Source organism: Mustela erminea, chromosome 7, assembly GCF_009829155.1.
Source record: "Mustela erminea isolate mMusErm1 chromosome 7, mMusErm1.Pri, whole genome shotgun sequence".
In the NCBI taxonomy this organism is placed as follows: domain Eukaryota; kingdom Metazoa; phylum Chordata; class Mammalia; order Carnivora; family Mustelidae; genus Mustela; species Mustela erminea.
This window is the reverse complement of record NC_045620.1, coordinates 21,613,298-21,626,849: the sequence shown is the minus strand read 5'-3', so window position 1 is coordinate 21,626,849 and position 13,552 is coordinate 21,613,298. Positions and strand designations below refer to the sequence as shown.

Genomic DNA, 13,552 nt, shown 5'->3' with positions numbered 1-13,552 from the left:
GCTTGGGATCAAAAGAACTGTGTTCAGATCCAAATCCTTCTACTTAATACCTCTGCAACCATGAGCAGGCTGTTTAATTGCCCTACACCTCAGTGTTTTCATGTGTAAAATGGGGACAGTGATAGTTTTCTCCTAGGATTATTGTGAAGATCAAACTAGCAGGATGCCTTGTATGCCTTGTATAACATTACTACCAACTTGCCCTTGCCCTGTTTAAGGAAATCCGATATAAATTAGGACTTCTAAATGGGCCTTCTGCATTTAAGTGGACTTATTCTAGGATATGAATGTTTGGAAACTTGTCTAGAATGGAGAAAAAAACCTGCAGGTTTGAATGAACCATCTGAAAAGATGCCATTGTGGTCTCTTATAACCCAATTTCTTTTAAAGCATCTGCTGTATATTAGCAAGATAAGATCAGCTTTCTTAGGGTTTGAATACAGTATTCCAGAGGGAAAGAAATTACCGACTGGAGAGTAAGTAATTAAAGCCAGTGACAAAACTTTTCAAAAGCTAAGTGGATTAATTTTATTCTTAAAAACTTCTGAAGTTGTTACCAGCATGACATTCACTCGTTCTAAAGAGAAAAACGATATCTTAATTGAAAAGTTCTTTCCTGGCTGTCTTAGCAGCCTTTTGTGGGCTCAGCATTTATCACGGGCAGATGTGGGATTTTTATCTTGTTTGGAAGTTCAGATTTCATTTTCTCTAGTGCATTTTAACAACAAGCTTCCCATAGGAGACTTTGAATGTTTGGGGCTTCCCTGCCCATGAACTGTAACTGCTCTGTTTTCTAGCTTGTCACCTTAGTGGGATTAGTTTTCCACAGAGGGAATCTAAATGGTTATGATCTCAATGGAAGCAGACAGATTCTCTCTCCATTCCCCATCATGATGACTTAATGGACAAGTGGTGGTTTTACAGAAAAGCCCTGTCACCTCTTGGGAAATAAGGGATTGTTCTGGGGTTGAGCAGCTTTTGCTTAACCACTGGGGGTCCTCTGCTTTCTCCATTCCATCCGGAAAACCACCATTTCTATTTTCCAAGTTATCTGCACTAAGAGAGTAGAATCTAATTAAAAAAATCTTACGTCTGTGCACCTACCACATTCTACCTGTAAAGTTTATCTTAGAGAAATATATTCATCAGTGGGTGCAGCTACATGAACAAGCCATAGAAAGGATGATGTACTGATTACACGCCACAACAAAGTGAGCCTTGAACACATGAGGCGAAGGGAAAGGAGCCAGACACAGGTTACATAGTGTATGATCCCATTTATATGAGTTGTCCAGAGTAGGTAAATCCATAGACCCAGATGCAGATTGGGGGTTCCAGGAGCTGTGCCCATTAAGCTAGGAAGAAGCTGCTCAATGGCTTCAGGGTTTTCTTTTGAAAACAGAAACATTTTGGAACTACACGGAGGTGGTGAGATAGATACATACTAAATACCACTGCATTGTTCACTTTTCAAATGGTTAATTTTCTTTTTTTTTTTCTTTTTAAAGATTTTATTTATTTATTTGACAGACAGATCACAATTAGTCAGAGAGGCAAGCAGAGAGAGAGGAGGAAGCAGGCTCCCTGCTGAGCAGAGAGCCCAATGCAGGGCTCGATCCCAGGACCCTGGGATCATGACCTGAGCAGAAGGCAGAGGCTTTAACCCACTGAGCCACCCAGGAGCCCCTCAAATGGTTAATTTTCTGATGTAAATTTCAGTTCAATTTAAAAATAGACCAGTGAATGAAGCCATACAGGCTTCAACTGTATGACATGGTACAACAAAAATGTGTGTCCACGAGAGAGTCAAGGAGTAAACTGTGGTACATCCAAGCAGTAGAGTACTATGTACTGGTTCATAAGAGTGACAGATGTTTATATGTACCGATACTGAAAGACATACACATCATATTATTAAGTTAATAAGTTGGAAAAGGCTTATCTTTAGGGTAGGTGTTAAAGGAATTTTATTTTTGACAAATACATGCTTTTATAATCAGGAATAAGTGGTAGGGAAAGAAAAAGAGAATAAATTCTGGATTCAGAACCAAATTCCTTTTACCTTATTTAATGCCTTAAGGGTGAGTGATTTTCAGGTCTCCCAGCAGGGCGAGGATGGAATGAGTATTGGAGCAGTCAGCACGTGTCTAGTGACAGTTTCCTGTTCATAGCACGTGGATCTGGATTCAGAAAAGTTGCTCCAAATTCTACCCAACAGTCTGCAAATGTGGATTCCATAATATTTCTTCGATCATAGAGTAAGAAAAGTGGAAAGTTTCCAGGCAGCTAAGTTCTGCCTAGCACAGTGCTTTGTGCAACTCGGAGTTGCCAGATACCCTCAATCCGCTTGGATTCTGTTCTCCCGAAGGAGCCAAACTCTTCTAAACCTAAGCGGGTCTTATTCAGTGTCTGGTATGCGAAGCCACTAGGAACAAAACGGATTTCCAGAAAGGGTGAACTTGCTCTCTGTCTCTTCTCTAAGTGCCCACATTTACTAAGTGCCCACAGTACTTACTTCAGGTCATGTTGCCTGGATTGCCTTTTCCTGCTGTTAGGATCTTTGTAATGTAGCAGCCTTTCCCAACTGGATTGTAATTAAGCTCCTTAACGGGTGAGACAGTCTTATACTTCTTAAGAACAGGAGAGGGATATTCCTGAAAGCATCCCATTTCAAGCAGGAGTGAGCAGGTGAAAGGAGGTAAGACTTGACATTCACTTTTATCTTCCAGAACAGTCCAGGCTCTGCAGACGGCATCCCACCTGTCCCAGCACGCTGACTTGAGGAGCATCGTGGAGGAGATTGAGGTGTGAATTTATTTTGCCAAATGAATTTCCCAACTCCTGTCTTTGAAACCTTTTAAAAGAGTCTTGCAGATAGACATGCATGGCTTATTTTGGCCAGTAATGTTTCTTTTCACACCCATGCCACCCTTCCATTCTTTGTATGAGAGCGATATGTCCTGGGGGATATTCGCTAGGGTAGGATAGTTACACCATCCATTAGGTAACAGTTTACTTTGCCAGCCCTTTGTCAGTACAGGTTCATAGTCCACAGATTTTAGAGCCTAACAAACCTGAAATTTAGGCATTTTTTTCTGCTACTTAGTTCTTTGTAATCTCAGACAAATTATTTCATGTCTGAGCCACGATTCCTTATATGGTGTTGTAAGAACAAGTGAGGTTCTAAAGTACCTGATTCCCTCTTGTGGACGACATAGTCCTTGATGACAGGCAGTCCACCCGGTGTCCTCACTGGGAGCCCCACAGGCATGTTTGCTGCCTTATCTTGTTGCCCAGGAGAGGAGCATGTCTCTGTCCATCCTTTAGAGCACTGAATGAGAAAGAGCAGTACTCTGCTATGTAGATTGTATCCAGACAGATGGCTGTGGAATCCACCTGTGTCCTGATGCTTCTTGGGAACCCTGCAGCCTGGGGTCCTCAGTGCCCTGACTCAGGGGCTTGGGCTTGAGTACCAGGGGTCAGGGAAGGGGGCGCTCCCAGGGCTGCGGAGGACACTGTCTCTCCAGGTGCCTGTGGAGTACACTTTATTCTCTGCCTCAGCATCTTGTTTGACAGAGTACTCCAGATTTAATGTGTTTCTCCAGATTTAGAGATTTAGAGTGAAATTTCTCAAAACTGCCTGCACGGGGTGACTGTGGTTTGCATATCTCCTTCGGTGATCACTTGACTTCCAGCCTGCTTCCATTTTGTTGTGACAGGATCTTGTTGCTCGCCTTGATGAACTGGGAGGTGTGTATCTCCAGTTTGAAGAAGGACTGGAAACCACAGCCTTATTTGTGGCTGCCACCTACAAGCTCATGGACCACGTGGGCACGGAGCCATCCATTAAGGAGGTACCTGACCATTCTCGGGCATGAAACCCAAAGGGGTTGTTGACTTCATCTGCTAAGAACAGTTTTTTTCAGAGGGGATGTTGAGTTGCGCTTGGTGTGTAGTCACATGGTGTCTTGGGTTAGGCATTGAAAATGAGAAACAGATGTAATGCCTATCCTCAAGAAGCTGGTTATCTGTGGAATAGACATGTAAATGGTGTCACACTTAACTTATTTTATTGTTTTTGTCTTATAACACTTTATAGTTTATAAAGCATTTTTATGTGTGGCTCATTTGATCGCCATAGGAAATCTGAGTAATATGCTCAGTCAGACTTGGTCCCTCTGTAGAATGGCAGCGTGACACATGTGGGGACACACAGATAATAGGTAGTAGCGATGCCCCTAAACCAGGTCTCCCCATGCTGCGGGCTCTCTCTTTCCCACATGATGGGTGGTAGATCTCCAGCCTTGTTACATTGGCTTTAAATTGGGGAGGGTATGTCATGAGGTGGTGACAAGAAGGCCACATGATTACACTAGTTTCACCTCTCTATCTTCTGGTACTCCTTACTGCTTGTTTCTTGAGTGATTTCCACGTCGGTGGCCCAGGCAAACCCTCCTCCTTGAGAAGTGCCCTGTTCTCCCTTCCACCTCATCTCTGGCAATGGCTAAATCTTAATTAATCTTTGCTGATTGATATAGTTATCTGAGAGGCATGTGTGTCTACCAGACATCTACAAGACTTAATTCTTTTTTTCTTTTCTTTGTGGGTCCCCCCTCCCCAAGAGGAGCTCATTAACCTGAAAGAACCTTTGGTTGGAATGTGTGTGGGAAGTCTTTTTGAGCCGGACCCTCTTTGTACCCCTTGTTTGTGAGAAGGCCACCAACCCTCGAGCTAAAGGATTTAAAAGACAAGCTGCTGCTGTTTTAATTTTAGGAGGAGAGATTTGGGTTCCAAGTTAGAACTTTGATTTCTTTCATGCATTTTGAGTTTTGTGCTGAGTTTCTTCAAGTAAATAGTAATTAATGATCTGTCTTGGGTAATTTGAATTGATTTTCTATTTTCTCTGGAGGATGTGACCTAATAATTTATTCATGTATTAGCATTCTTCTGTTGTCTTTGGTTCATCCTGAGTATAGAAGATCTGGAGATGCAATACTCTCTTATTTTCTGTGATGGGTAGAGTACAGGAATGTGGGCCTTAGGGTACAAATCATGTAGCAACTCTCTTATACACAACATGGTAGATGAGTTGGTGATATTCTACATACACAACTTAAACTTTTTCTTGCTTTATTCCCAAGCTTCTGCTAACCAGGTATTTGGATGGAATAATTTTGCTGTCACTGCTTTTGACATAACCATTCTGGTGAATAGTCACCCATTTTAACATGTCAACAGCCTAGTGATGGAAAAATGTAATTGGTACAATTAAAGAAAATTATTTCATGTCGACTGTGAATAACACTGTCGGGAACAAGGGAGCTCTTTTGTTAGATTGGAGGTTTTAAAAAACAAAACTGATTGAAGTGGAAAATGTTTCCTCTTAAGCAAACAACCTCCAGAATTTTAATAATGCCTTTTAGCTTCCACTTTTTAAAAAAACTGCTTTTAGTTTTCTTCTCTAAACAGCCCATTAGTTCTTAATGGAAAGTTATTTTAGTTTCTTTCTAATGTACATTTTGGCTATAAGGTTTGGTCTTGTGAATTCAAACTTAACTCCAGTGTACTGCTCAGAGGGGAGTCGGGAAGGAAGTTAGGTTAGGTGGGAGGGTGAAAGGAATTAGGGAAGAATATATTTTCTTCTGGGAGGAGACAGACTTACATGTGAATGTTGGTCTTGGTTTTTTTTTTTTGTTTTTTCTTTTCCTGTTATAACTTGTAGGAGTTACTTAACTTTTTAACCTCATTTTCCTCATTTGGAAAACATCGATAATATCAATCTTTTCAGGGTTTTGGTCAGGATGACCACCTTCCTGCCAGAGGACGATCTCAAGTTGCATTTCCCCTTTTCTTTCAGGATCAGGTCATCCAACTCATGAATGCCATCTTCAGCAAGAAGAACTTTGAGTCACTCTCAGAAGCATTCAGCGTGGCCTCTGCTGCCTCTGCGCTCTCTCAGAACCGCTATCACGTGCCAGTTGTAGTTGTGCCCGAGGGCTCTCCTTCCGACACTTACGAGCAGGCTATCCTTCGGGTATGACTTCTGTGTCCAAGCTGTGTGGCCCTGACCTTTTTCCAGTGGAAGGCTCTCAGAAATCTAAGGACTGGTGGAGATCTAATTGTAACCACCTTCTCGCCCCAACCAAGGACATACCCATTAAAAGTAGAGCAAGGCTCATTTCCCTTAGCCTAGAATTGGGGATATGACCCGTGGATGAAATAGACACAGAACTCTTCAAAAAAATCCAGAAAAGGTTTTTTTTCCCCCCCTGGAAGATTTTTTTTTTTTTTTAAAGATTTTATTTATTTATTTGACAGCGAGAGATCACAAGTAGGCAGAGTAGGCAGAAAGGCAGGCAGAGAGAGAGGAAGGGAAGGAAGCAGGCTCCCTGCCGAGCAGAGAGCCCGATGCGGGACTCGATCCCAGGACCCTGAGATCATGACCTGAGCCGAAGGCAGCGGCTTAACCCACTGAGCCACCCAGGCGCCCCATCCCCTGGAAGATTTTTTTATCGCCAGTCTTTTGAGAAATTAAATGCAAGAAAATTGTATTTCTGGGGTCGTAACTCTAAATGTATAGAAGAGTCTTACTTCTAAAAGGCATTTTCCAGTACCAGAACTTTCTAAATACATTATTTCTAAATACATTATTTAGATAATACATTATTTAAATAATACATTTCTAAATACATTATTTAAAGACTACTTTTTCAAAATTCCCCTGTAATTCTGGTGCTTACAGTTGTTAACACCAGGTCTCTTCCTCCTGTTTTCAGTTTGTCTTTCTGCCTCTTCATAGCATGTCCCTCCTTCTTGCTCAGCAGGAAGCAGAGACTGCTTTTTTATGGTGACTCTCTGAACAGAGGAAATGCACAGATCTTGAGTAAGCTTGGAGTTTTCATCTCAAATGAGGCATATTTTGATGTTTGGAAATCTTCATAAGAACTTAGCATTCTAGGGACGCCTGGGTGGCTCAGTTGGTTAAGCAGCTGCCTTCGGCTCAGGACATGATCCCAGCGTCCTGGGATCGAGTCCCACATCGGGCTCCTTGCTCTGCAGGGAGCCTGCTTCTCCCTCTGACTCTGCCTTCCACTCTGTCTGCCTGTGCTTGCTCTCACTCGCTCTCTCTCTGACAAATGAATAAATAAAATCTTTAAAAAAAAAAAAAAAAAAAAAGAACTTAGCATTCTATTTATGGTAGACATTGGGGTTCCATGCAGGACAGTTCCATCAGTTCTTCTTTGGTGGCCTCTTTAAATATTTTCCTGAGGAAGTGCCTTCTCTTTCAAAATTGCCTCTCCCCTGCCTGTGCTCACACCCCCTCAGCAAAGGCTGGGGTGAGAAATCATCTGATTAACATAGTTCACCGTAAGTCAGGAGGGGGCAGCTAGGAGAGCAAAGTAGAAGTACTGGCTCTCTAGCTAGATGGGCTGTGGTTTGAGTCCTAGACCAACTGAACTGGCCTTGTGGCCTCAGTTTCTTTATCTGTAAAGTAGAGATTATGTCGTCTATCTCAGATGATTGATAAAGGAGGTTGTGTGTAAAGTGCCCATCCCCATCTGAAGAGTGAGTGTTGGATGAGATCATCTTTAAGATCCCCCCCACCTCTAACATTCTATAATCTGTCCCATTACCAATCTCCTTGTATTTTGTGTTGATTTCTGATAGATCGTAGACCAGAGTCAGTGAAGATGTCTTGAAATAAAGATTCTCTTCCCCTGCAGAGCTGGCTCCCTGTGGATAAATCTCCCCAGAAACAAAATTTTGTACTCCTTTGGCCTTTGTTGCTACAGATAATTTTAAAATTTATTTCTAGTTGCAGGTCACCAATGTTCTGTCTCAGCCTCTGACTCAGGCCACTGTTAAACTAGAACATGCTAAATCTGTTGCTTCCAGAGCCACTGTCCTCCAGAAGACATCTTTTACCCCTGTCGGGTAAGTCTTGAACTTATTTTTGAAGGGTACCAATAGACTAAACTTTGCTTAGGTAAATTTGACTTCCTAATGTATAGTTATTTAAGAAAAGGATTTTTTTAAAGCTAGAAGAGGGGCACCGGGCTCACATAATTGTTAGAGCATAGGAATCTTAATTTCAGGGTTGTGAGTTTAAACTGCAAATTGAGTGTAGAGATCACTAAAAAACAAACAACAACAACAACAAAAAACAAAGCTAAAAGAATTTTGTTTTAGTTTTGATGTTTCCTTCTGTATCTATTTCTAGTTGTCTCTGTCTTGTCATTGTGATGTAAGTAGCAAGTTTTAAATTTGATGCTATTTTTTCTTGATATATGAGTAATACATATTTATTGTAGGAGAAATACAGAAAAGGCCAAAAATAGAATATAAATCACTAATAGTTCTACCACCTAGAGATAACTCCTGTTCATATTTTGTCTTTTTTTTGTCAGCCCTTTTTCTATGCAAATAAATATATTTTTAATTGAATTAGGATTATGCTTTGTCTATAACAGTGTCTCATGATTATTTCCCCCATTGGATTAAATCTTCTTCAGTCTTATTTTTTAAAAAATATTTTTTGTTTATTTATTTGAGAGAGAGATCAGAATGGGTGGGAACAGGGTGGAGGAGGGGGTGCGTGGCAGGGGAGGGGCATGTGCCGCAGGCAGTGAGTACAGAGAGGGAGCCCAATGACAAGGCCTGATCCCGGGATCCCAGGATCCCAGGATCATGACCTGACCTGAGTCAAAGGCAGACCTTTAACCGACAGAGCCACCAAGGTGCCGCTTTAGTCTTATTTTTAATGGTTGCATATTGTTAAGGAAATTTTAAAAGAATTAAGGATCAATTTTTATATGAGATCTTGTTAAGTGTTGGTAAGCTAAGACTGGGAACTCTGAGTGTTAGAGAGACTATCCATTTCTTTTATTTATTTTTTATTTTAAATAAGCTTTAGGTGCAATATGGGGCTTGAAAGCCAGAGGGTCAAGAGTCACATGCTTAAAAAAAAAAAAAAAAAGAATTGTTGCATGCTTTATTGACTGAGCCAGCCAGGTGCCCCAAGAATATTCATTTCTTAGACAATGATAAGGATAAACAGAAAATATGTCAAATTAAAAAGCAAAATCATTTTTAGGAATGATGAGTGGAATGGTAAAAGACATTTGGGATTTTGCTATGTAGTTGGAGTTAATTCTCTACCTTTTCCCCCCACTTTAAAATAAAAGTTATTGATATTTTCATAAAAGTAAGACATGTCATTTTTAGGAAATTCACAAAACACAGAAAAGTAGAAGTGATATAAAAAATTGCCTGCAATTATACTGCTCTGCACCAACCTTTTTGAACATTTCTACTCTCTCGCTGTCTCTTTTTTAAACATAATAGGGATCATACTGTAGACTGTTTTGCATTTAATTGTGGAAGCCTACCCGAGGGGGTGGGGTTTTAGGAGTGGAGAGGAGGAAACAAAGGAAAGAAGACTTCAGAGACTAGAAGGAGGAGGTCATTTTAGATCTCTCTGAAGTTTTGCCCACACCATAATCTGTGTTTGAGCAGGAGGTGGCCCAGCTGGGTGGGAAGTTTAAAGGAGAAGACATGGCATAACCCTGGCTTGTCTCAAGGAGGGCCACGCGCGGCCCATTTGTTACATTCATGACTTTGCTATGTGAGTGCTTGCTAACCCCGCTGTCATTCTTAACAGGGATGTTTTTGAACTAAACTTCGTGAATGTCAAATTTTCCAGTGGTTATTATGACTTCTCTGTCAAAGTTGAAGGTGACAACCGTTATATTGCAAATAGTGTCGAGGTAAGTGCTTTTCTTGTCATCCCCATTAAATCCAAGGAAATGACCAAGTAGGCACACAGGATTAATCGTCTGGTATATTGACTACATTTTACAGCCAAGTTAATGTGAACATGTTAAGAGAAGGGTAAGTTTAAACTATGCTTCGCCAAGAACTTGATCATAGTGAGTTTTATTTGTAAATTATTCATTTTCTGGTATGATTTAGTATTTCACATAAAATTTAGGAGGTAGAAAAAAGAAAAATCACCTATCATTTCACTGAGACATAAGTATTCTTGTTATGATGTTTTGTGTGGTAGGTCTTGATAGATTTAGAAAAGTGCCTGATGCTAATTAGGTGATGAAAAGCACCCAGGGACATACTGTAATGAGGCTCTCTGGGTGACTACAAAAGAAAATCAGTGAGTTTCTTTCTTTCTTTTTTTTTTTGGGTGGTCAGCACAAGTTTATTGAGTGATACCAAAGTGATAGTACAAAGCTCCTGAGGAGGGAGGAGACGCTAGAGGGTTGCTCGAAAATCAGTAAGTTTCATAATGAATTGTGTTTCACATATTTAGCTAACGCTAGTTGCGTTGAAGATCCAAAGATCCAAAGTGGTTCTAAGGATGGCAAACTACGCCTCATTTGTCAGATGCTTAGGGAGTGAGGAATTTCACATTAGTGGTTTTCCTAGCTAATTGGAGTATACCCCTTCAGGCACTGTGGCTTTCATTTTAACCTTTTCCGTAGAATTTTATTTAAGATGAATTACATGTTTTTCTACTTTCTTAAACTATGGGATATGATTTAACAATTTCTTTTTTTTTTTTTTTCCTCTATTTATTTGACAAAGAGAGAGAGACCATAAGTAGGCAGAGAGGCAGGCAGAGAGAGAGGGGAAGCAGGCTCCCTGCAGAGCAGAGAGCCCAATGTGGGGCTCGATTCCGGGACCCTGAAACCATGACCTGAGCCGAAGGCAGAGGCTTAACCCAGTGAGCCACCCAGGCGCCCCAACCATTTCTTATTCTTAATTAGAACCATCAGTGTGAATCCTTTATTGAAGGCCTATGACATGAGAAGCCTAGTTCTGTGTGCTTTTGCTTACATTATTTTTGTCTTACTACAACCCTAAGACACAGATGAAGCCATCTTCACTGCACAGAAGAGGCTCATAGGGGTGGAGTAACTTGTCCAAGGTCATCCAGCCTGTGCTTGGGTGGGTTCCCTGTGCAGTATGAGTTTGGTTAGCAAGTTCTGGGGAATAGGCAGCCTGCCTGGAGGTTGCAGGGCTGTGTGCAGCTCCAGCTCTGGCCTTTGTGAGGGCATCACTCCCTTCAGCTGTACTTTCTCAGTGCTTTTGCTGTGTCTTTGCTGTATCTACTTAATTCTTGTGCATTCTGTTGGGTGAAGGAAACTTGGAGTGGTCCTGTGCCTCTCCTGAATAGTTAAATACACACTCTTTGGGAGAACTCTTTTTTCTTAACTATTCAGGTGTCATTTACCACTCACTTTTTTTTTCTTTTTTAAAAGTTTCTTTTAGTCTTTATTTTTTTAAGTAAATCCTGTGCCCAGCATGGGGCTCAAACTCATGACCCTACAATCAAAGTCACACGCTCCAGCAACTGAGTCAGCCAGTCACCCCTTGTTTTTCTCTCTTTAATAAAACTTTTTCATTTTGAAATAATTTTGGTCTTAAGTTGCAAAAGGGGTATGAAGAATTTCTGTGTGAAGTAAGGAAGTTTTTCGTTATTTTTTTAAACATGTTTTTAAACTTTTTTTAAAAAGGTTTTTCATTTATTTATTTTTGAGAGCAAGAAAGAAGGAGTGAGCATACAGAGGGAGCAGACTTCCTACTGAGCAGAGAGCCTGACGTGGGGCTCAGTCCCAGGATCCGGAGACCATGACCTGAGCCGAAGGCAGAGGCTTAACCAACTGAGCCATGAGGCGACCTGAGTTTTTAGGTTTTAAGGATGGAAAACTATACCTCATTTATCTGTGGTTTTGTGGGAATGGACTTAACCAAGTAAAGTAGTATCAAGAATGCCCTTTACCCAGCTTACCCAAATATTAATGTCTTATATAACTGTTATATAATTATCAGACCCAGGAAATTAACATGACTCATGCTACTAACTAATCTATAGACTTTAATTCAAATTTCACTAGTTATCCTACCAGTGTCCCTGTTCTAATCTGGGATTCAACTTAGGGTCATATGTCCCTTTCGCCACCTCTAAGTTATAATATAGTTTCTTTTATGACCTTGATACTTTAGAAGTACTCTCTGTTTAGCTTGTAGAATGTCCCTTACTTTGGGTTTTGAGTTTCCTCAAAATTAAACTTAGGCTACCTGTTTTTTTGCAAGAAAACTCCAAAAGTGATGCTTTGTCCCTCTCAGTGCCTCTTCCTAGGAAGTACATGATGTTGATATGTCTCATTGCTGGTGTAAATGTTAACCTTGATCACTTGATTAAGGTGGTGCCTGCTAGGTTTCTCTCTATAAAGTTGCTGTTTCTGCTTTGTAATTGAGTCTGCAAATATCCTGATGATCTTGCCTGCAACTGTTATTAATAGGTTGACTGCCAAAAGGTGATTTTCTCTTTCATTCTTTCTGCATTTATTAATTAGAATTCCGCTGTAAGGAAAAGCTCTCTCTCTCCCAACCCTGTCTTCATTTATTGATTTATTCAATTATTTATAACATTTTGGGCTCATGGAAGTTTATTTTACTCTATAGGTTATGATCCTTTACTATCATCATTTATTTTGTTGCTCACATTATCCCAGATTTGCCCTTTAGAAAGCTCCTCAAGTTGGCTCCAATGACACTTGAAAGGACCAGGTAGCTGAAAAGTTTGACCTTTTCAAAAGTGGGGCATTACTTAAAGTAGGTAGATTAAACACTTACATTTAAAGTTTGTTGGAAAGGAAGATTTTTTCTGGAACTCTCATCTCTGCCTTTTCTCTACCTCATGTCTGACCTTTTTGGGCATGAGACATCTGATCCTAGTCCATCCACTAACACAAAATTGGGGTGAAAACTTGTAGTGTGCACCTTAAACCTTTAAAATCTAGATCCTTTTAATTTTAGCTTCCCTCATTAAGGGTCCTTATTTGCAACCAAACACATTAAAAGGCAGACATTCCTTTCTAAAATTTTTTTTTTCCTGAAATCTTTTCTTCTTTCTACCTTTACAGTCTTTTTTTTTTTTTTAAGATTTTTATTTATTTGGGGCGCCTGGGTGGCTCAGTGGGTTAAGCCGCTGCCCTCTGCTCAGGTCATGATCTCAGGGTCCTGGGATTGAGCCCAGCATTGGGCTCTCTGCTCAGCAGGGAGCCTGCTTCCTCCTCTCTCTCTGCCTGCCTCTCTGCCTACTTGTGATTTCTGGCTGTCAAATAAATAAAATCTTTAAAAAAAAAAAAAGATTTTATTTATTTATTTGATACAGAGCGAGCGAGCGAGAGAGGCATACAAGCAGGGGGAGTTGGAGAGGGAGGAGCAGAGATTGATCTCAGGACTTTGTGATCATGACCTGAGCAGAAGGCAGACACTTAACGGCTGAGCTACCCAGGTGCCCCTAGCTTTATTAGGTATTGCCATATTGCTCTTCTCTTCATATTCTTACCACTGTTTGGTATTACGAATTTTTGATAAATTGATGGATATGAAGTGGTGTCTATTTTTTCTTTTTAAGTCTTATTTTTTAGTAATGGCTGACCCTAATGCAGGGCTTGAACTCATGACCTGAGATCAAGAATCCCACGTTTCACCAACTGAGCCAGCTGGGCACTCCATAATGATGTCT

At 40.7% G+C, this 13,552-nt stretch overlaps 1 protein-coding gene across 2 annotated transcripts in view; it reads left to right on the top strand.

Moving 5' to 3' along the window:
* Positions 1 to 13,552, top strand: part of RPN2 (ribophorin II) — a 56,489-nt gene that overhangs the window by 18,737 nt on the left and 24,200 nt on the right. For both annotated transcript variants that reach the window (XM_032350740.1, XM_032350739.1), the window contains exons 5-9: positions 2,730 to 2,805; positions 3,720 to 3,854; positions 5,858 to 6,034; positions 7,817 to 7,935; positions 9,662 to 9,767. In XM_032350740.1, the coding sequence (XP_032206631.1) occupies positions 2,730 to 2,805; positions 3,720 to 3,854; positions 5,858 to 6,034; positions 7,817 to 7,935; positions 9,662 to 9,767 (613 nt within the window). The remainder of the gene's footprint in view (positions 1 to 2,729; positions 2,806 to 3,719; positions 3,855 to 5,857; positions 6,035 to 7,816; positions 7,936 to 9,661; positions 9,768 to 13,552) is intronic.